At 42.7% G+C, this 21,536-nt stretch overlaps 1 protein-coding gene across 2 annotated transcripts; it reads right to left on the bottom strand.

The window, feature by feature from the left end:
- Positions 1-17,194: 17,194 nt before the first annotated feature.
- mRpS25 (mitochondrial ribosomal protein S25) lies at positions 17,195-19,716 on the bottom strand. Of its 2 annotated transcripts, none has more exons than XM_080276359.1 (3): positions 19,610-19,715; positions 18,339-18,443; positions 17,195-17,666 (listed from the first exon to the last, which is right to left on the bottom strand). In XM_080276359.1, the coding sequence occupies exons 1-3, from the start codon at positions 19,703-19,705 to the stop codon at positions 17,346-17,348; spliced, it is 522 nt and encodes a 173-aa protein (XP_080132485.1). In that variant the 5' UTR covers positions 19,706-19,715; the 3' UTR covers positions 17,195-17,345. The 2 variants fall into 2 exon arrangements, with proteins under 2 accessions (XP_080132485.1, XP_080132486.1); XM_080276360.1 differs by having other exon boundaries at positions 17,217-17,666; positions 19,454-19,716.
- Between the last annotated feature and the right edge of the window lie 1,820 nt (positions 19,717-21,536).

Below are 21,536 nucleotides of genomic sequence, written 5' to 3'. Positions count from 1 at the left end.
TGCTGTTACTGCTGCTGCTGCTGCTGTTGGCGGCTGAGGGGTGCCTACTGTGTTAATCCTCTCACTGCCGCCGCCGCTGCTACTTCCACCTCTTCTTCCATCACCTCACAGCCCGCCCCTAGATCCCACCCGAGAGCAGGTATGGTATCCCCCCCACCCTCGGTATGGTATGCCTTCCCCCCCCCCCTCAGTATGGTATGTTTCCCCCCCCGTATGGCATGTCCTCCCAGTGTGGTATTCTCCCCAAAATATGGCATGTCCCCCTCATCCATCATCATGCCATTCTCTTATTTTCTCTTTTCTTTTCCCCTCCCTTCTCTCCCATTGAGTTCCATTCCCTTCTCTTCTCTTTTTCCCTTCCCTTCACCTCCCCTCCATTGATCTCCATTCCTTTATCTTCTTTTCCCTTCCCATTCCTTCCCTTCTATCCAAGAACAAGTATGATATAACCCCGACCTCCTTCTCTACCCCATCCCATCCTGTTATCTCTTCTTTCTCTTTTCATTTCCTCCACTTCCGTTTTAGTGCATTTCTCAAAGGGTAGGTGTATCGTTCTTTCTATATTTCATCTTAGTCTTTGGTGTCTTTTGAACGTTTGTTTCTTGAACTCATACTTTTATTTCTTGTCTGATTGGCCTGAAAGTTATTAATGATCTTGGTCTCAGATTTATTGTTATTATTATTAACATTATTATTATTATTATTTAGGCCTTTGCGATGATTTTATACCCCCCAGAATGTTAAATTAAAAGATGGGCAAGGAATCACTAGTCCCCCGCGGGTGTGAAATTACCAGACTCCAGAGTAACCATTTCAGTAACGGCATGGCCGCGATGTGTTCTGGTCGACTTTGAACACGGTTACGGTATTGGGCGTGCTCCCGAACGTGCCCTTTAGGCTGTTACACATGTGAGAGAGAAGACACAGAAGGAATTATTATACCAGAAGCAAATTTTGGTCAATGCCTTGCATATACCCGGAACTGTTGCTTCTCTAGTTTCCCTCCTTGCATTTTCCTTCACTTTTCTTTTTCCGTTTCCCTTTCATTTGTCTCACCTCTACTTTATACTCTGCTCTGCTCTTCTCCTCTTCTCCCCTGTTCCTTCCCCTTCCCTTCCCTTCCCTTCCTTTCCTTTCCCTCCCTTCCCTTCCCTTCCCTTCCCTTCCCTCCCACCAGTCGCTGTCGCTGTCACCCCCAGCCCCTCCTCCCCCAACATCCCACCCACCCATCGTATTTTGAAGCCCCTGCCTCTCATTAATTTGCCCCTTCCCTCCCTTCCTTTTTCATTCCATTACATGTTATCCTTCTCTCCTCACCTCTCCTCTCCTCTCTCTCTCTCTCCCCCTCTCCCCACACGTACACATACATTTTTCAACCCTCCATTTTTGTTTCTCTTGCTTTTCCTTCATCCCTTCCTCTTTTTCACTAACCCTCTTTCCCGCCGCATTTTCCCCTCTATATTCCAGTCCCGAATCCCTCTTAACCCAGATTTCCATTCCAGTCTTTGTTTGTCTTTTGTTTTCCTCTGTTTCTTTTATCCTCTGCTTCTCCTCATTCCGTTCTTCCTCTCAACTCTTCTCTTCCCCTCTTCTACCCTCCTCCTTACTGTCCCCCCTTTACTACCTCTTCCTTCTTCCCCCTCCCTTTCTCCACTCTGCCTTTCCTCCTGTTCTCCCCTCCCTTCCCCTCCCCCTCTTGCTTCTTTCTTCCCCTCCCCTTCCCTCCCTTCCGTATCCTCCCTTCACCTTCCCCTCTCCTTGTTTCCTCCGCTTTTCTTTCTTCCCCCTCGCCTCCCCCTTCCCTTCCCTTCCCTTCCCCACTACCTTCCAACATATCCAATGAACCACACCACAAATTTCACTAACTTTAATCGCTTATTTCCTGTGTGGTTGAATCTTTAATATCCCACAAAAATGACTGAAACAAATTTGAATCTGATTTCCGATTACAAAATTCATCTTAGTCTAATAATTGTAGTTAGTTTTATTACGTTCTTTTTTTTTTATTAATGTTCGTCACGTGTTTCGAGTCTGCTTGGTCCAGTATCGAATGTATACCAAAGCGAAAGATAAGTTATGAATTTAAGTAGCAGAAATCAACCCTTTATGATTAGTTTTGTGCCCCTTCATTGTAATCTACGTAGAGCATTTCCAGATGATTTACACACACACACACACACACACACACACACACACACACACACACACACACACACACACACACACACACACACACACACACACACACACACACACACACACACACACACACACACACACACACACACACACACACACACACACACACACACACACACACAGAAAGCCTCACTTATTCATCTCTCAACTTTAACCTTTGCACACACTCTCCCATGAGAGGGGGACATTCTTTCATGATTTTTCCCTTCCCCTCTCCTCTGTCCACTACCATAGCCACCTACCATTGCCCCCTACCATTCCCCCCACAGTGCTCACGTTTTCCTTATGATCTTCCCTTCCTTCCCTCTACCTTCCACCATACCCACCCATCACTGACCCTACCATTCCCCCCCATCATGGTGGTTTATTCTTCAGAACCCCCCCACCCCTCCCCCCACCACCATACTCACCCACCGTGTTCCCCATGATGATCCCTACCATTGAACACACTTTGCTTAACAGTTTGTCATTTAGCAGCAGGAATATATGAGAAGGGGTATCTCCAGATTAAAGGAGTTAAGTACTTCAGTATAAGGAATTTGTTTTCATGTTTTTCCTGTTAGTTCATGCTAGATTCAGACACATGGGGAGGTTGGGTGGAAGAGACAGAGGCTAGAGCTTGAATTCTATATTTTCTCTGACGTCTTGGGCTACACAACCCATCTTCAGAGAGTGTATCCCCAAACGTTAGAGAAAACAGAAAATTCAAGCTTTAACCTATGTCTCTCTCCACTCAACCTTTCCACCTGCAACAATGGATCATCTACATTCAGGCACATGTTCAAGTTAAGATGGACATTTATCGAACTGGAGGGATAGATACAGCCTTCAGTAGCCACAACACTACTGGCAGTTCTCCTGGGTTGAATTAAATAGCCTGATAATAGTATGGTTGAAATAGAATTGACGTTGATGGGCTGACGGGGTAGAAGGGAAACAATGAGGATTTCAGCGAAGATAGCTCAGGTTGCAGAAATATAAACCAAAATATTAATGGTGGTACAGAGTGGTGTGCTAATTCTGTCTATCTGTCTGTAGCCAGGCGTCTTAATCCCGTAAGGGGTGGCCACAGACAGATTGCCTCCATGTCGCCCTGTCCCCTGCCATTTCGCATTCCTACCCCCAGCTTACACCCCTCATTCTCATATATCTCCCTACTCCATCCCTTCCATCTTATCGTCGATCTCACCCTTCCTTTCACCCCTCCCCCCCACCTTACTCACATACACTCCTAGTTAGTCTCTCATTCTCCATCCTCTCCACATTGCTTAATCACCTCTGCGTTTTTCCCAGCGCTTTCTATCACGGTCACCAAATCTGATTCCCAGCTGTGGCCTTGGACAGCATCAGCGTATGAATATCCCATGATCTCACCCAACCCCTTCCATAACCAGCCCACTACCCTACATCCATAACTGGTTCCCCCTTTCACCACGCCCTCCATCTCTCTCCCTTTATCACACTCCCTTAACGCTCTCTATCTCCTGCCTTTATCTCACTCCCTTAACGTCCTCCATCCCCTCCCTTTATCTCACTCCCTTAACGTCCTCCATCCCCTCCCTTTATCTCACTCCCTTAACTCCCTCCATCCCTCTCCCTTTATCTCACTCCCTTAACTCCCTCCATCCCTTTCCCTTTATCTCACTCCCATAACGCACTCCATGCCCTCCCATTATCTCAGTCCCTTAACGCCCTCCATCCCTTTCTCTTTATCTCTCCCTTAACGCCCTCTATCCCCTCCCTTTATCTCACTCCTTTAACGTCCTCCATCCTCTCCCTTTATCTCACTCCCTTAGCACCCCCCATCCCTCTCCCTTTATCTCACTCCCTTAACGCCCTCCATCTCTCTTCCTGTATCTCTCTCTCTTCACGTAGGTTACACAGCATAAAAAAAGAAAATAAAAAAACTTATCGCTAGGGCCACATAGATAAGAAAATAACCAACTTACCCAAATAAACACCGATTACAGGGGAAAGAGATGATTCTGTATTTCCAATAGCCCTTATCTCCTATCTTTGAAGTGATCTGTCTCCAGGCATCTCGAAATGAACGTACGAGTATCTTTAATTTCAGAGAGAGAGAGAGAGAGAGAGAGAGCACCATCATAACCACAGCTCCCACAATACTCGTTCACAGCTACCCTTTGATTGTCCACAGCTAACACCAAAGAGAGAGAGAGAGAGAGAGAGAGAGAGAGACCCCCTCCACCGTCTCCCTCTAACCTGCCAACCGAATTAATCATTATCGGTCAGCGGCTCAGAAGATTGCATTGGGGTTAAATGAATCATATGACGTAATACTGTTGACCTGGTTTGTTGTGCCGTGACGTCTTAGATTATTATTATTATTATTATTATTATTATTATTATTATTATTATTATTATTATTATTACTATTATTAGAAGCAGTAGTAGTAGTAGCAGCTGCAGCAGCAGCAGCACCAGCACCAGCAATAGTAGTAGAAGCAATAGCAGCAGCAGTTGTAGTAGCAGTAGTAGTAGCAGTAGTGGTAGTAGTAATAGCAGTAGTGGTAGTAGTAGGTAGTAACCATTATTATTATTATTATTATTATTATTATTATTATTATTGTTTACCTATTTTCCTTACCTAATTTATTAACGTTCTTATTACGATGATCCAACATTATTATTTCCTTCCGCTAAACGATTTCAGTGGCAAGTTGACCGTGTATTTTTTTACTTAATTTATTAACACCTTTTTATTATTATATACAAATTTATTCTTCCGACTAACAAAGGATTTAATTGGCAACTTCATGAAATAATTTTTCATGTCAGTTTATAGATTTTTTTACACAATTTTGTCTTACGTCGTTTTATTCGTCTTACGTTGGTTTATTCTTCTTACGTTGGTTTATTCGTCTTACGTTGGTTTATTCGTCTTACGTTGGTTTATTCGTCTAACGTTGGTTTATTCGTCTTACGTTGGTTTATTCGTCTTACGTTGGTTTATTCGTCTTACGTTGGTTTATTCGTCTAACGTTGGTTTATTCTTCTTATCTCCAGGCGGTTATGCAGTTTATTACCGGATTTCCTTGGCCTCAGAAATTACCAGATAAGATAGGCGTGTGGTTTAGAGCAAGCTTTAATTAGCAACGCGTGTGAGTTTAGAGTTAGCTTTCAGTAAGACATTGACTGGTGTGTTAGGAACTATACTTTGTACACAATACCTTGGCCCATCGTGCGTGCTGGCTTATAACTATGGCTGAGCATTTAACAGTTGTACTAGTCACGAAAAAGTGATATGAAGAGGATGGAAAACCGTATGGTATTGCCTTGTATTCTGCTACTGAGAACATGGGAAATGAGCTACGAAAGGATGAAAATTTGGGCCAGGTTAAAGTGAATGCACTGTACTTTGTGTTTGAGGTACTGATGGGAGTTCTTTTATTTTTTTCTTAATGGTGAAAAATAGTGATTGAGATAGTAATGTTAATCCTTTCAGCCCGATAACGTATTCTCTCTCTCTCTCTCTCTCACTTTTGATCTTCCAAGCGACTCTGTCCAACTTGGACTCTGTTTCACCTACAAGTTTTATATAGGATTGTCACAAATGTTATCCTTTTTGGGCTGACTGTATTAAGTTTAACAGGAATTGTGTGGTGGCTGTATGCGTGTGTGTGTGTGTGTGTGTGTGTGTGTGTGTGTGTGTGTGTGTGTGTGTGTGTGTGTGTGTGTGTGTGTGAGAGAGAGAGAGAGAGAGAGAGAGAGAGAGAGAGAGAGAATTATTGTTCATGGGGAGTTGGCTTGCATATGAAATAGTTACAAATCGCCTGGAGAAACAACAGAAATAAATGAAAATTAGCGTTATAGTTAAATATCCCCTGAAATTATGATAAAGAAACAGTAAATAATATCTATATTGAAGATGTATAATGTAGGAACGTCATTCATTTTCTATTTCCTCCCCTTCGCTGTGACCTTTGCCCCTCAGTGACCCAGTTTCTCTCTCTCTCTCTCTCTCTCTCTCTCTCTCTCTCTCTCGCTGATGTTTTTGTTCATCCCTCGTAGCTCACTCGGTTTACTGTCTGTCTGTCTGACTATAGATTAACTTTAGAATATGGTGCCAGTCACGAAGAAGTGCAGGGAAAGGATGTTGAGCCGTAGCATTTTCCTCTGACGCTAACACTAGAATATGATGCTAGTCACGAAGAAGTGTTAGGGAAAGGATGTTGAGCCGTAACATTGTCTTTGACGCTAACAGTAGAATATGGTGCTAGTCACGAAGAAGTGCCGTGGAAAGACTGTTGGGCTGTAGCACTGTATTCTTCCTCTGACCTACGTGTAATAAGCTACAATTGGACGGTAATTGGGTCAGGTTAAGGTGAGAGGACTGTACAACCAAGAGCTCCCTAACACCACTTCCTTAACGATTTATGTGTGGATATGATGGGTTAATATCCTTTTACACGTTAGTTATGCAGAGTAGGGCGATATTAGGATGATTTGTGTAACACAGAGAAGAACCGTTAGGTGTGATTAGCAAAATAAGTCGCTTAGGAAAAGGTGTTAAGAGTTTCAGGCCCTTAACAACAACCAGACCAAAACCACACCACATCACACCACACCACACCACACCACACCACACCACGCCACGCCACGCCACGCCACACCACACCACACCACGCCACACCACACCACACCACACCACACCATTGTCTTCTGTCAGTGTTCTGTTTCAGCGTCTGTGTTGTATGTCATTCCTACCATGCTCCTACACTTACCCCCCCCCCATGAATTTGCCCATTACCCATCACTTTAACCCCTTCAGAGAGAGAGAGAAAGAGAGAGAGAGAGAGTATCTTGAGTGAGTGTTGAGCAAGGGTGTGAGTGAGTCTGAGCGAATATGAAGGTGAGTGAGTGAGTGAGTGAGTTTATCTGTTGGTTCCACTTTAATCTTGTCCCTCTGGCTCTGTGCTTGCCTGAGCTAGGAGAGAGAGAGAGAGAGAGAGAGAGAGAGAGAGAGAGAGAGAGAGCATGAGAGAGAGAGAGAGAGAGAGAGAGAGAGCATCCTGCCACATTCCTCACCGTATCCTATCTTGCATCACTTTACTTTTATCACTCCTCCTCTGCTGTAACCAGCTTCACCACCACTCTCAACATTCTATCTGTTTATCAATCTGTATATATATCCGTCTGTCTGTCTATCTTTATCTTTCTGTCTATCTATCTATCTATCTATCCTTGTGCATGTCCGTCTGTATATCAATCTATTTGTGTCTATAGTCAGACACCTTAATCTTGAAAAGAGTGGCTACAAACGAATTGCATATGTCACTCTGTCTTCCAACATCAGGCTGCCCTGTCCTCAACTCACATCTTTCTCTCTTATGTACTTGTCCATCCGATTCCTCAAACTCATCCTTGGTCTTTTACTCACCCTCCTCCCCTCCACCTCACTGACGTACACTCTTCTTGTCAGTTTCTCACCCGAAATTTAATAAAATCGTCTCCCGTTAGGTGGAATATAGTGTATCATTAATTGCCCCCTTGACTACTTGGGTTTTTTCCCCAGCTAAATTAAAAAATCTGGCTGTAGTAGTCGTAGTAGTAGTAGTAGCAGCAGCAGTAGTAGTAGTAGTAGGAGAGAGAGAGAGAGAGAGAGAGAGAGAGAGAGGTAATGGTGCTCTGTTGTTTAGCAGTTGGCATGTTTACTGATGTTACAAGAGTCGGTTTATTATCATCTGACGGAACTGGACCAGGCTTACAAATTGAGTACGGCACTAAGCCAAGCTTGTCTACGAAATTTTGTTAGCCTTAGTTATGAGGTTGGAATAAATCTCCTTGGTTACCAGTAAAGTCAGCCATCTAATCTGACTGTACTGAGCTAAAAGGGGTAAAGGATCTTTGTCAGGTTAGTGTATATGAGCTATAGTAGTTTTAAAATTCAGGTACTTGATGTGTATCATAAACTCTGGAACTGTCTTCGACTGTCAGTGTTTCCTAATACTTATGATCTCCAGTCTTTTCAACGCTGTGTCCTGGCATCTCGAAATGAACGGATCTTGAATTTGGCTCTAATCTTTTTTATTTTTCTTGGAAGGAGTAATTGCTTGCTTTTGGTCTTTGGTTCCTTTTATTTGCATTAAAAAAGTACAAGAACTGAGCCCTGAGGACTTCACGAGTGGATAATAATCAAAATAATTTTCAATAATCAAAATAATTTGCTCAGGATGGGTGTTTAGGAGATTCCTTAACTGACGAGAACACGGACCTTAATCCCCCAGTTTGACTACTATGTAAACTTGTTGTTTCCTTGCTTTAGGGTACGTTTTATTGCGTCACATCTATCCTCTTATACTCTGTTCTTCGTAGCCACACACACACACACACACACACACACACACACACACACACACACACACACACACACACACACACACACACACACTTTCAACCCTCTCCCCCCGCCACCTTTTCACTCATTTATCACCCGTTATCCGAACTCACCCTTCCGCTCTCCGATGCACACGGGAGGGAAAAACACGCGATGATTTAAAGGCTGATAATTAAAAGGAAAAAAGGTCACTGTATTCACCGCACGCGTGGAGCTAGTGAGAGAGAGAGAGAGAGAGAGAGAGAGAGAGAGAGAGAGAGAGAGAGAGAGAGAGAGATGGGGGAAGACAGATGTAGGTTGATCGACATATAGATAGATAGATAATTATGACCAATGGTGATGTGCTGTAGTCTGTGGTTTGGTGATGGTGTAGTAGTGATAACATATTACAGTATTTAGTACTGTTGTGATGGCTAGTTATTTTGGGAATGAATGTTTTAGTAAGAGTGAAAGTTGTCATGATGAGTATGATGATGATGATGATGATGATATAATGATGATGACGATGATGATGATGATGATGATGATGATGATGATGATGCTGTGGAATGTTGTGGGCGTCAAAAAAGATTGATAACACGTCTTTATCTGTAATTCACCCTTATCAGCTTGAACCAGATCAGAATATATGTGAGCATGACATTAGCTTCTTCTAGTTGGTTTGTTTTCATCTGATGGAACTGGGCAACTACTGTACTATAACATATATATATATATACTGACTAGTGGTTCCATGAAATTCAGTGAGCCTTTTGTTATATAAGAATGAGTCGCCTTGGTTACTATAGAGTTCTTCTAGGCTTTGGCCCAGATTTTCTCCCTTTAGCAACTTACTTCACGTAGCTCAGTGCAGTACAGCACTGTGGCTGTACATCGTTCCCATAGCACTTCTTCATGACTAACACCATGTTCGAGTGCTAATCTCTTGCAGCAGCTCAGCATTCAGGATTGAGAGATAGGAGTTTGAGACCAAGTTAGAGGTATAGTTAAATCGGCCCAGCAATCTGATGACACTTGGCTGTCAGCTGAGCTAAAGGGGGGTTAGGGATATTTGTAAGGTTACCGTAAATGCACTATAGTAGGCTGTTTGAGATTTAACCAGCTATGACTTATAAAAATTCTTGCTTCCTTCAGACAATTTATTTAGCCTTCGAGAGAGTCTGTAAGGTAGAGAAATTAAGGATATCCGTCACCATCCCTTTCAGTACGAGATGGTTTTCTTAAGTTTAATATAATTGTCAGGAGAGAGAGAGAGAGAGAGAGAGAGAGAGAGAGAGAGAGAGAGAGAGAGAGAGAGAATATATCAGACTTGCTATTGACTTGTGGCAGTGTTCGCAGCAACCGAACTTCTCAGAAACTTTCCCATTAATTACCCTCCGGTAAACCGAACTTCTCAGAAACTTTCCCATTAATTACCCTCCGGTACTGGTCATATCACTAGTTATTTAACCAGTTTCATTCTCTGGTGCAAAATCTTCTTTGTTCAGTTACTGTGGGGTGAAGAATATGTGGGTGTGTGAGTTGGAGAAAGGGCAGCATGACAGCAGAGGACAGTGACATGGAAGCGATTTGTTTGAAACCGTTCTTTCCAGGATTAAGTCATCTGGTTGTAAATAGAGGGACAGATGATTGATAGATAGTAATTTTGCCAGATGAGGAATCATACTACAAACATTGCCCATTAACTCCTCCAGTCTGAAAATGTCTGCACAGCCAGATGGTCCAGGTTAAGCAGCAACAGTAACCTGAGAATATACTTGTTTATTAAATTCCTCCTGCCATAAAAAAATGTCGTTCTTCTTAGAAAAACTCCTCAGGCTAAGGAGGTCAGCTGTAAAAGGTAGAGTTTTGTAGAGGTCGTAATACATGTAGCCTACCCATTTGAATGAAAAATGTTAGGCTCCTTAGTCATATATTGAGTGTCTTAAGTTATACCAAATGCTTCCAGGTGGTGAAAAGAGGGCTGCAGTTGTATATTATGTATGCAGTATGTTTTGTATGTGAAATGTGATACTGTTGTCTTAACCTGAACTTTGAGGAATGACAGTCTTGAGATGTTTCCCCTCCCCTCCCCAAAGAACAGAGAGGAGGGCACCTGCTGTGCAGAGTCCTTGGGGAGGGAGGGAGATCACTTATATCCAGGGGCGTACCTAGAGATTTGGGGGCCAGGGGGGCTAGGTTCTTTGCGGGGGCCCTCAGGGGGGCTAGGTTCTTTGCGTGGGCCCCCCTCCTGGAGGGGGGGCCCCTGCAAAGAACCTAGCACCCCTCATTCTCAAAACTTATCTAATATCTCAACTGGGATTGTCGGGATGATAAATAAATAAAAATATATATATATATATATATATATTAATAAATTAGCTTATAAATTTTTAGGACTTTTGGCCCCCCCCCCTCAATTGGGGGCCCAGGGGGCAGTTTCAGACAGCACCCCCCACCACCCCCCACTGCTTATATCCTGTGAAGGCCAGAATTGGTGCATTTGAGTGCAGTACTTAATATAAAATTCTGAACACTTATGATTGTCTTTTCAGTATTTGCCTTTCATGGTATTCATTCTAGCAGGATCACATTTTAAAAGTGATATGTTATAGGCAGGTGGATTATCATCTTTCTGTATACTATCAGGGGTCTGCAACAACTGTGCCAGGATATGTAAAGGGGAGCGTGTACTGGATCTTGTGGAGGTGGAAAGGGACTGGCAGTTGTGTAGGTTAATATGAGGGAGGAAGGGAAATGTCCAACTAAAATACAATAGATCATTCAAGGGTGGAAGAGAAAGAATGATACTTTTACAGTGTACACTAGGCCATGTGAGAGAGGGATTATCAACTGAACTGGGTTATGTGAGCAAATCAGGAAGGAAAATACTGATTGAGAGGCCTGCTGGTATTTGAATTAGTGAATGTTTTCTTATTCTCGTTATTGTGTGCATCTCTATGCACTACCATGTTCAGTACAGTGTGACCCATCATAGTTCTGTGTTACACTGTATGATTTCCTATTTTGCTTTTTATTGTGTATGTATCTCATTGCTTAATCTTTATATTTGTTAACAGTGTGGCTGAACAGTTATTCTGTTTCAGGTGGGAGGTGGAGCAGCCGTCTGTCTGGCCTGCTGCACTCTCTGCATGCCTCTGCCCCAGCCCCGGCCACTGTCAGCTATACATGTGGCCAGGAGTCCCCACATGTCACTGCTCATGCCAGCACCACCACCACCACGACCACCACCCTTGCTCATGCCCCTCCCTCCTGTGGCCATGCCCCACTCCTGCCTGCCAGTCATGGATCACTCTCTTCTGTGACAAGTACAGAGTCCCCAGGTCTGACTCCATCGCATATCACGTGTGACCACACCCACAATCACACACTCACTGATGCCTGTAGTCAGTGTCTGGCTGCTGCTGGAAGTGGTGGGCACCTTGGCCCTCACCCACATCCCAGACTTAAAACTGAGGACAGCAAAGGGGTTGCACAGGGTGCTGGGGCTATAGCTACCAAGAAAGACTGGATCAAGGGAACTGGCAGCCTTGGACAGCAGGAGATAGAGAAGGGAAGTGGGGAGAGTAACCGGAGCCAGCAGAGCTTGGGAAGGAAACTTCGTAGACTCCTGCTTAAGTGGTCTGATTCAGGGCAACAACAGCAGCAGGAAGGTAGTGAGGAGAAATCACCCTCAGGACTGAAGGATCAACCTGTTTCAGAGTCACAGGAACCTAATTCTGCACCACAGCCAAGTTTAGAGTTACACATTGAAAAGCACACAAAGACTGGGAAAGGGCAGGAAGATGGATCAGGACCATCACTGAGTGAGCTGATAAGGAAGAAATCGTGGCAGAGTAAGCAGACTTATGGTGACCCAGGTAGCCCAACCTTCAGGACACCAGAACATCAAGACAGAAAGAGCCACCAGGCTCCACTCACCCCTCCATTAAACGCCTGGGGCCTGCGTGAGGCAGTGCGACGAGTGAGGCGAGATAGTGAGGGCAGTGTGGTGAGTGAAGGTGGAGCGCGCGGTGTGCGTGGTGTGGTTACTTCAACTTGGAGTCGCTGGCGGCGATTGCAGGGCAGTGTAGGTTCTCTCACTACCTCACTTAGGCACCGTTACCAGCACCACCGATTTGCTCAACAGGACTCTCAGTCCACAGAGCATACCTTGCCTGTAGATTCACCAGTGAGCCCAGCCAAGGCTACCAGTAAAGCCAATGCAGTCAAGGACCAGGAGGGGGAGCCTGAAACTGAGGTCACTCAGATATCAGCCAGTGTTGGGGAAAGTGGCCAAAAATCACCAAAGTGCTGGTCTCCTGTGGGGGACGTTTCACCACCCAGCACATCATCAGATGAGGCAGGAGACTCCAGCACTGGCACTGTTATTTTCAGACCTGTCAAGGGAGCTGCAGACCATGTCATGACACCGCCACCAGCACCTTGTCCTGATATTGTTTCACCGCAGCAGCCAGCACTGTCTGAGGTTGCCTTAGTGGACCCCAGTCAGATGGCATCAGTGAGTAAGGGTGAGGAGAGCCAGGAAGTCTCACAGACAGGCAAGAAAATGTTGAGGCGTACAAGTGATAGCCCTGCTTGGGAGGGAGAGCCAGAGGCTAAAAGACGCAGCCTCTCATCTCCTGTTCCTCCCCCTTCACCCCCGCCCTCACCACCATCATCACCACTACCCCCATTACCCACCTGCCCTCCACCTGACAGTGTCACTGCCTTCACCACTGCAGCTTATTCCCCACTTTCATCTCCATCACAGTCTCCACCCACCCTTCCTTCATCCACCACCAGCAGTAGCCCCAATTCCCCTCTCTCCCTCACCAGGAAGCTCTTTTGTGAGACCATGATGGGAGAAGATGCCTTCTCCCCACCCTCTCCTCCTCTCCCCATTGAACCCACAGCCCTGCCATATAATACAGAGAACACAGGAAGCAGGGAAAGGGAGAGCAGTGATAACGTTGGCGGAGAATGTGAGGGAGAAGGATGGAGCACATCTGCCATTGATGGTGACAGTGGTGACAGTTTCTCAGTAACCTCTACAGAACAGGAAAGCAGGCAGACATGTGATGATAGTGCAGGTGATGGATCTTCTACTCCCACAGATAATATCAGTAAAATATCCAGCGATGATGAAGGAGTAATGACAGAACAAATAAGCACTGAGGAAGAAATGGGAGATCATAGTGAAGGAATACTTAATTTAGCAAGGACAGGTGTGATGCAGGCAGGCCATGACACAGTTAGTGATGTAACCTCAGTGTTCAGTGACTCGGAGCCAGATGTTACTCTGGGAAATGATGATGAACCTCAGATAAACAGAGTGACCTCTAGTGAACAAGAGTTGGATGTAGGTATGTTATTGAATGGTAGAGACTCATCAGTAAGTAAACAAGAGGGAGCAGTTCAGGTATCAGATGAAAATAACCTTGTGAGTGAAGTAGGAAATTACCAAGAATCAGTTGTGAGTTCTTTAACAAGTGGCGAATATCATATAGAAGATAAATATGATGGGGTAAGAATGGGAGTTAGCCAGAAATATGGTGTAAAAGATGAGAAGATTATAACTGATCAAAAGCATATTCTTATCACGGAAGCAAGTGAACGAGGGCCATGTTTAAGAACAGATGCAAGTAAGCAGGGAGTAGGTGCGAGTGCAGATGAAAGTGAGAAAGTTGCCTACTCCTTAAGAACAGAAGTAAGAGAACAGTTAGAAACTGTATGCTTACAAATAACAGAACAAGATCCAGAATTAAGAAAAGAGCCATGTGAACAAGACAGTATAAGCACAGAAGAAAATGAACAAGAGGAACATGTAAGTTTAAAAATAAATGAGCAAAAGTCAGATTTGAGGACAGAAAAAAGTGAATCAGAAGCAGTTGTGAGCCCCGAAATAAAAGACGAGGAAGCAGGTTTTGTATGTGGTGACCAACAGGAGAGAGGTGTGAATAGAGAATTTGGCAGTCAGGAAAACAGGTCACAGTCATTAGTAAATGAACAAGAAGTTTGCGAAGATGTAACTTTAAGTGGAATAGAGCCAGACATAATCTTAGTAACGAGTAGTATTGAAACCGACATCAGCCTTGTAAAACCTAATGAGTATAATTATGTTAAAGCAAATGGCAAGCCTTTGGTAACTAATAGTCTTGAAGTAGAGGTGCCTTCCACAGTGTTGACCGAAGAACCAGATGCACCATCAGTATCTGACAGTTGTGGTTATGATGAACCAAGTGTAAACACCAAAGATTATATGTCAGATGAGGGTAAGGCAGAGTCAGAAGTCATGCTTGATGATGTCTGTATGCCTCATGAATTTAGCAGTAATGAACAGGCTGGTGGTGTTTCTGTAAGCAGTAGTGATTATCACAGAGAACCTATATCAAAATTAGAAACAGAGAAACTGGGAGAACCAGTGCTGAGTATAGAAAGAGAGGAACCAGAAGAAATAATACTGAGTGATGAAACAGAGGAATCACGAGAACCACCACTGAATATAGAAATAGAGAAGCCCAAGGCAGTTATTACTATAGAGGAAGACCAGCCAAGAGAAGAACAGTTATTTAGTGACAGCCAGTCAGACCAAGGTGTGCAGGTTTATCATGGTGAAGGGATGGATGTAACTCCCTATGTTAATGATGGGCCTGATAGAGAACATGTAAGCTTAAAAGATATTTCCAGGCTTCGTAGTGGGTTTGCAGAGAAAATTAACGATCACCACGAGCATTTTGATAGTCCTGAAACCTGCAGTGACCACCAGATATCAGGTCTTAGTGAACAGAGTACAAGTGCAGCTCCAGTCTTCCACCCTGGCGAGCATTTAGTGGTCTTGGAAAAATTAGGTGACGAGTCAGAAGTCAGTACTGAAGAAATAAAAGTCAAGACTTTAGTGAGTAAAGTAGTGAGTACCAGTAGTGGAGAAAATATAAAAACATCAATGACCAAATTAGATGACAAGCCAAAAGTGATGCCAGTAGTTGTTAGTGAAGAAGTGATAGGCAAAGCATCAGAGACCAGTGATACCGGTACTCAACAGCCAGATTTGAGCCAAGAGTGTACAGATGACAAGCAGGAGCCCTCCCAAACATGTAAGACACCTGAGAGTGAACAGAGTGCTAATAGTGGTAGTGATAGGAGTGTAGGTGCTGTGTGTGATGGTGGTGAAAGAGACAGCTTGATAGTAGACCATGGTGATAGTGCAAGTGATAGAGGTGATGTAGACGATGAAGAAATGGAAGATGTAAGTAAAGATCAAATGAGCTCAGATGAAGAAAGTGAGACACAAAAGAGGTTCAGTGACATTGAAGGTGATGAAGCACAGAAGAGACCAAGTATCAGTGTAGAGGCACAGAGAGCTTATAATATCAAAAGTCTAGAGGATACTACCCAAGGGGGACTGTATGCAGAAGGTGCAGAGCACAAAGACAAAATCAACGAGATGACCCGAGCAAGCCCCAGAATCCTGATCACCGAAGTTGGGGCTGAGGATGGTGCTGGGATGGGGCCGGGCAACACTCCCACCATCGCGCTGGGGAGTACCAGTGCCACGTCAGACCTGGGTGCAGGATCACTTGAAGGGGCAATCTTCCCCATCCAGGACACCAACATTACGTCCAATTACACCACCACCTCCACCACCTTAGCCTCTCACCTGGCCACCCATCCTCGTGCACCCACACCAAAGTCACCCATCACCGTGGATGAGTGGGTGGCAGCACTACCACCTAACCCAACAAGGTTAGTACCTGGTAACTAAATTATTGGTATTATCATTGTGATCTACAGATTAGCTGTTGTACTTTACATTCTTGATCTGTGTAAGATTTAATTAACTGTAGCTGCTTTCCTTCAGAGTATTGTGGATGCTGATGTCTATACTGTAGTCATCCAAAATACCAAACTACAGGTACCGGTAGTTCTCATTATAAGAAGCGATGTACCCAGTAATCGGAAATATAACTTTTCCAATACAACTGATGCTAATGATCTAAATGGTTGATGCAGCAGACAGCCAGTTCTCATTGCCTCACTCCAGACAGTTGGTACTATAAATTAGAACAAGAGTGGAGAGGTATATGAGAGGGGGGTGTGAGTTGGGATCAGGGCAGTGAAATGGTGGGGGACAGGGTGACGTGGAGGTTATTTGTCAGTGGCCACCCTGTACGGGATTAAGGCGTTTGGCAATAGATAGATAGATAGAAGAAAAACTAGGTGATCACTTTTTTTCTATTTGATAAGTCAGTTTATTCAGCCCCGCCCCCGTTTTCTGCAATTCACTGTGACTTTACGGTAAACAAACACCACAGAACGTGACTTATACTGAGGACTCACCGGTATTATATATAGTTCCCATTTTTATTCACCAGTGTCCACTTTTTGACATCTTCGAGTGTGACAGTTGGATGGAACTCATTTTTTTAAATATTATATTTTGTGAAAGCCTTATTAGCCTACCAGTAGTTACTGGTGGTTTAGTGGGCAGTAAAGGTGCTCCAGTCAAACTGAGCCAGTGCAGGTTTATATTCAAAGGGGTGGTTGGGGAATATTGCTCACTTAATGCCACTCAGGGATGAGTGAGGCTGGTCACTCTCATCTTAAATGTTAGGACCAACTTGCCTAGCCCCAGGCTTCTATGCTTCTCATGGGGCTACACTGGATTAGATGAATGAATTATATATATATAGTATATTTTTCATTTTTTCCCCAAGGAAAAACAGGTAAGAAAAAGTATACATGTTTATATTTCTCTGTTCATTTTCAAATTTAACAAAGTATAGCTACTAAACAAATTTATTATAGTCTATTCATCAACAGCATCACCAAACGTGTATTTTCCTCGCATAACTTTGGGCAAAGGAATTAGACCAGGACAAGGAACCTGGCCAGGGATCTCACATATGCACTGCCGATCACATCCCCAACCAAAATTGGCCGGGTTGTCCAGACTTTTAGCCTCTATTGCTTCCTCTGCCAGTAGGGCATCTGACTTGCAGAAGACCTTTTTCAAGTGGTCGTGGATATCTGAGCGAGATTTTGAGTCAACGTCCATGAGGACGTCTTCGCCATCCTCAAAGAATATTCTGAGAAAAGGGGTTGGAGTAATGTTCTTGAATGTTACCATCTGGAAGAGAGACATGGAAGCTGTTACTGTCTGATTACTCTGTGTCAAATAATAATAATAAATCAAAATAATAAAAATATGATAATAATGCTAAATAATAAATATGAAGATACTGTATTTGTAATATTTAAAGACATTCGTAATATATGAAGAAGTTTGTAATATTAAAACATGTAATTTATAATGAAACGTATTTATGAAAAAAATTATGTTTAAAGACCCCTAATTTATGATAATTGATATTTTTCCGTCCTAATTTATTATGAAATTTGCAATATACTGTATCTAGGACATCTATAATTTATGATGAAACTTTAATATTGTGAAGAGAGAGAGGGTGTGAAATGGGAGCAGGACAGTGAGGGGACAGGGTGACATGGAGGCGATTTGTTTGTGGCCACCCCGTATAAGGGATTAAGGCGTCTGGCAATAGATAGATAGACAGAATAATAATAATTACTTAAGATGTAGAGCCATCTATGTGTTGTTTGAAATGTTTATTAATTTATTAATTATTTTATTCTGTACTGAAGAACAGCAGATGGTTGTTTTTTCATTTAAAAAAAAAAAGTAACAGTATTATGATTCCTCTGAAAACTTCTTACCAAGATGACTGGTTGACTGATATATTACAGAGAAATAGTGTACAGTATACCGTATAAATTATATTACTTGTATGTTGGGGTTCTTGTATTGTAGTTGAGGTAGATGCCAGAAAACAAAGTCACGTGCCCCCTCATGATGAGCTCCGTGGGTATTGTAGTTCACTGTCACCACCTGCAACACATACTTAATTAAAGTGTAACTATATTTTTTAACACAGTGTTGTTAAAATTCTTATTCCCCTCTAAATCACTATATTAACTACACTAGCTATAAGCATAACAATTCCAATGGCACATATGGTATGTACTTTTCATAAGCACATGGCCACCCTTATGTGTTTGAGGCCAAGAAATTCCAAATTAAAAAAAAAATAAAAAAAGGGGGGGGGTTCATGATGATGATGATACCATCTTAGTTACTATGGCAAAAATGTAAAAATTGTAAGCCCATTCCACCAAAGTCCCAAGAAGAGAAAACATTAACAGTCCCACAATGCCCCCTTTCTTCAGGATACAAGGGGACTAGAGACAAGGTATCTTTACAACAGTTGTTGTAAGAAACTGACTTACACCCCCAGGCAGTTACCGTATGTGCTTAAGACTCATCCTGTAGACCACCAGGTGACCTAAGAAAGAATATTTACTTTACTGTCTAAACGGAAAGCTGTTGTTAATTTCTCCAGTTCTGGTGGAGTTAGTGTTCTTGGATAAGGGGAAGTGAAACAGCTACTGCCTCATTATTTTGTATGCATGAGGGAGAGAGAGAGAGTCTTTACTTGGATATAGCTTAGTCTTGAAAACAAGATTTCTTACCACTGTTCTGAGAAATTGTTCATAAAAAAAAAACTATAACTTAGACAAAACCAGTTTTTACGTACAAAAGGAAAATAATAATGAAATTCATTTTCCCAAATATGTGAACTATCGAAAACTGACCTATTAATTACCACTTAAGAGCAGAGAAAAATAGATGTTAATCATGCTAACAACAATTACGGTAATAAAACCATGCTAATATTACTAGTCAGATTATGCTGTTCACTGAAAAGCTCCAGAATCTGGCACTGATTACAGAATCCCACGCCCGCCATTTAGGAAGTATTCAGGCTTGTCAGGTTACTGTGTTAGCTATGCATCCCCTTTAACAGTGCTCTTCTGCAACCGGGTTAGGTCCAGCCTCACCTTCACTCTGTCCTTCAGCACTAACTGGGACGACTTTAGGTACTGAAGCGTTCGTCTGACCGGAGCTTTCCCTTTCATAAACGGCATGTTGGTGGTGTGTTCTTGAAAGTTTATATTCGCTAAATGTGTGTGAAAACCATGAGCCTACATACGTACTGCTATCCGCTGCTGCAACTGTAAACAAACTGAGCAGCTGACGAGTGGCGAGTTGGTAACAAGTGCGCAGCGCTTTGCGCGCAACCCAGCCTCCATTATCTCGCTTTCAAAGCTCCTTGAATTTTATATCTGTGCTTTCACAGTGTACCTCATCCCCTTGAGGATATGCACAAAAGAAGCATCTAAGATCATAACTTTGAAACATTGTATTATGCTTGAGCAAACATTGTTGAATCTTTAATTAAAGAACTGTATTTATGATGCCATATTTCAGAGGTGGATGTGTTAGATTGCCTGTTCATAAGGCATTTGTAATGTTTGTGCAAGAAATTTTATTAATATAGACTCATAATAACCCTTGCACTATTTCGGTGTATTTTTCTGGCTGGCTAATACCTGACGATTTTATTCTAAGGCCAGACGATTTGAGTCACCTGACCAGGTATATAACAAAATGCAATCTCGTAATTGTTTCTACGGTGGACGCTCTGTAATATATATATATATATATATATATATATATATATATATATATATATATATATATATATATATATATATATAATGAACCGGTATGTTGTGGCCACAGGCCTCCCATATAATCGACTCTCCAATATTCACAGTAGGGCAGCAGGATAATTCAGAGGGCAGTGGTAAAAAAAAAAGAAAAAGAAAAAGCAGCATTGGATAACTTTCATACAAGTCGAGACGAAAGAAAAAAACCTCGTTAACCTAGGCAAAGCAGAATGTATATGAGACGTACGAACTACATATTATGTACTTCGTACGTCTCATACGAGATTTTATTATTCAGAGACAGCCTGATTTGATAGCTGATTTCAAATGAATTATAAATGGTAAATGGTCATTGAGTTAATGTTAAATGTATAATACAGCTTCATTAAGTAGGTATTAACTACTTAATACCACCTAAGTTAGATGCTTAGTGGAGTGTAACAAACGCCAGCAGTTATTCAGCCAGCTCTACTGTTGTACTGTACATGTGTGATTCAGATGGTGTCTGTGGCACCAGAGGTAGGCAGCTTGGTTTTGCGGATAGATCAACTCGTCAGTCATACTCAGGTGCACTGGAAGTGAGATTTGTGGCTGAGGTTAGAGGCTGCAATCAGTAAAGGTGCTGTAACTCTACTTGTAAAAACGTTTAGAAACATTTTCATGATCCTTTACTTTGTCATTTCATTCAGCTTATTAAGATATTCAGAAATTAGCAAGAATTTGCAATCTGAAGTGTTTGCTCAACAAGGGTTAAATTCAGACACAGGCTGCAGTACACCCTGTGTGTGTATGTGTGTGTGTGAGATGCGCATGTGGAGGCGGGAAGGGTTGGATGCTGTGAACTTAAGTTTGACAAGTTTTTATTTTTTCTGATCTTGAATCTGGTAGAAACTTGTCAGCATTTGAGGAAATGTGTTTAATATATCAGAGTACCCAGTTCTATATGAAGTAACTGAAAATAGTCTGCCTGACCTTACAATTTTTCTGGTGATGCGAGTAACCCATTCACACACCCAGTTTCTTAACTAAGCAGTGCCTTATGGGCCACACATATGGTTTGTGGGGTTGCCTGCCATTCACACATTTAATGTAGTGCTGTCTGTAGGTGACTCTTACATTGAGTGACAGGCAAAAATGGCTTCTTATAGCCAAGAAAACCTTTACAGTACTATGTTAGTTGGTCCCCAATCACCAGAGGGATGCTTAGTGGTCTGTAGGTGGCAAGACTCTCCACCTGGGTGTGGCCTCAAAAGGTTTATATACAAAAGGCATTTGGGATTAATTGTTCAGAGCCACTTGGAGAAGGGTGACTAGTCAGTAACTATAAATGTTTGGGCTAAGCATAACTTTGAGCCCCTACACTCCCAGTGGGACAGTAAAGGATTGGATGGTACAGTAGAGATTGTCTACG

The sequence above is a fragment of the Coenobita brevimanus genome, chromosome 65 (assembly GCF_032717465.1).
Source record: "Coenobita brevimanus isolate Jiangsu-jjx chromosome 65, ASM3271746v2, whole genome shotgun sequence".
NCBI classification, from domain to species: domain Eukaryota; kingdom Metazoa; phylum Arthropoda; class Malacostraca; order Decapoda; family Coenobitidae; genus Coenobita; species Coenobita brevimanus.
Note: the sequence above shows the minus strand (reverse complement) of the source record. Positions and strands in the feature narration are given on the sequence as shown.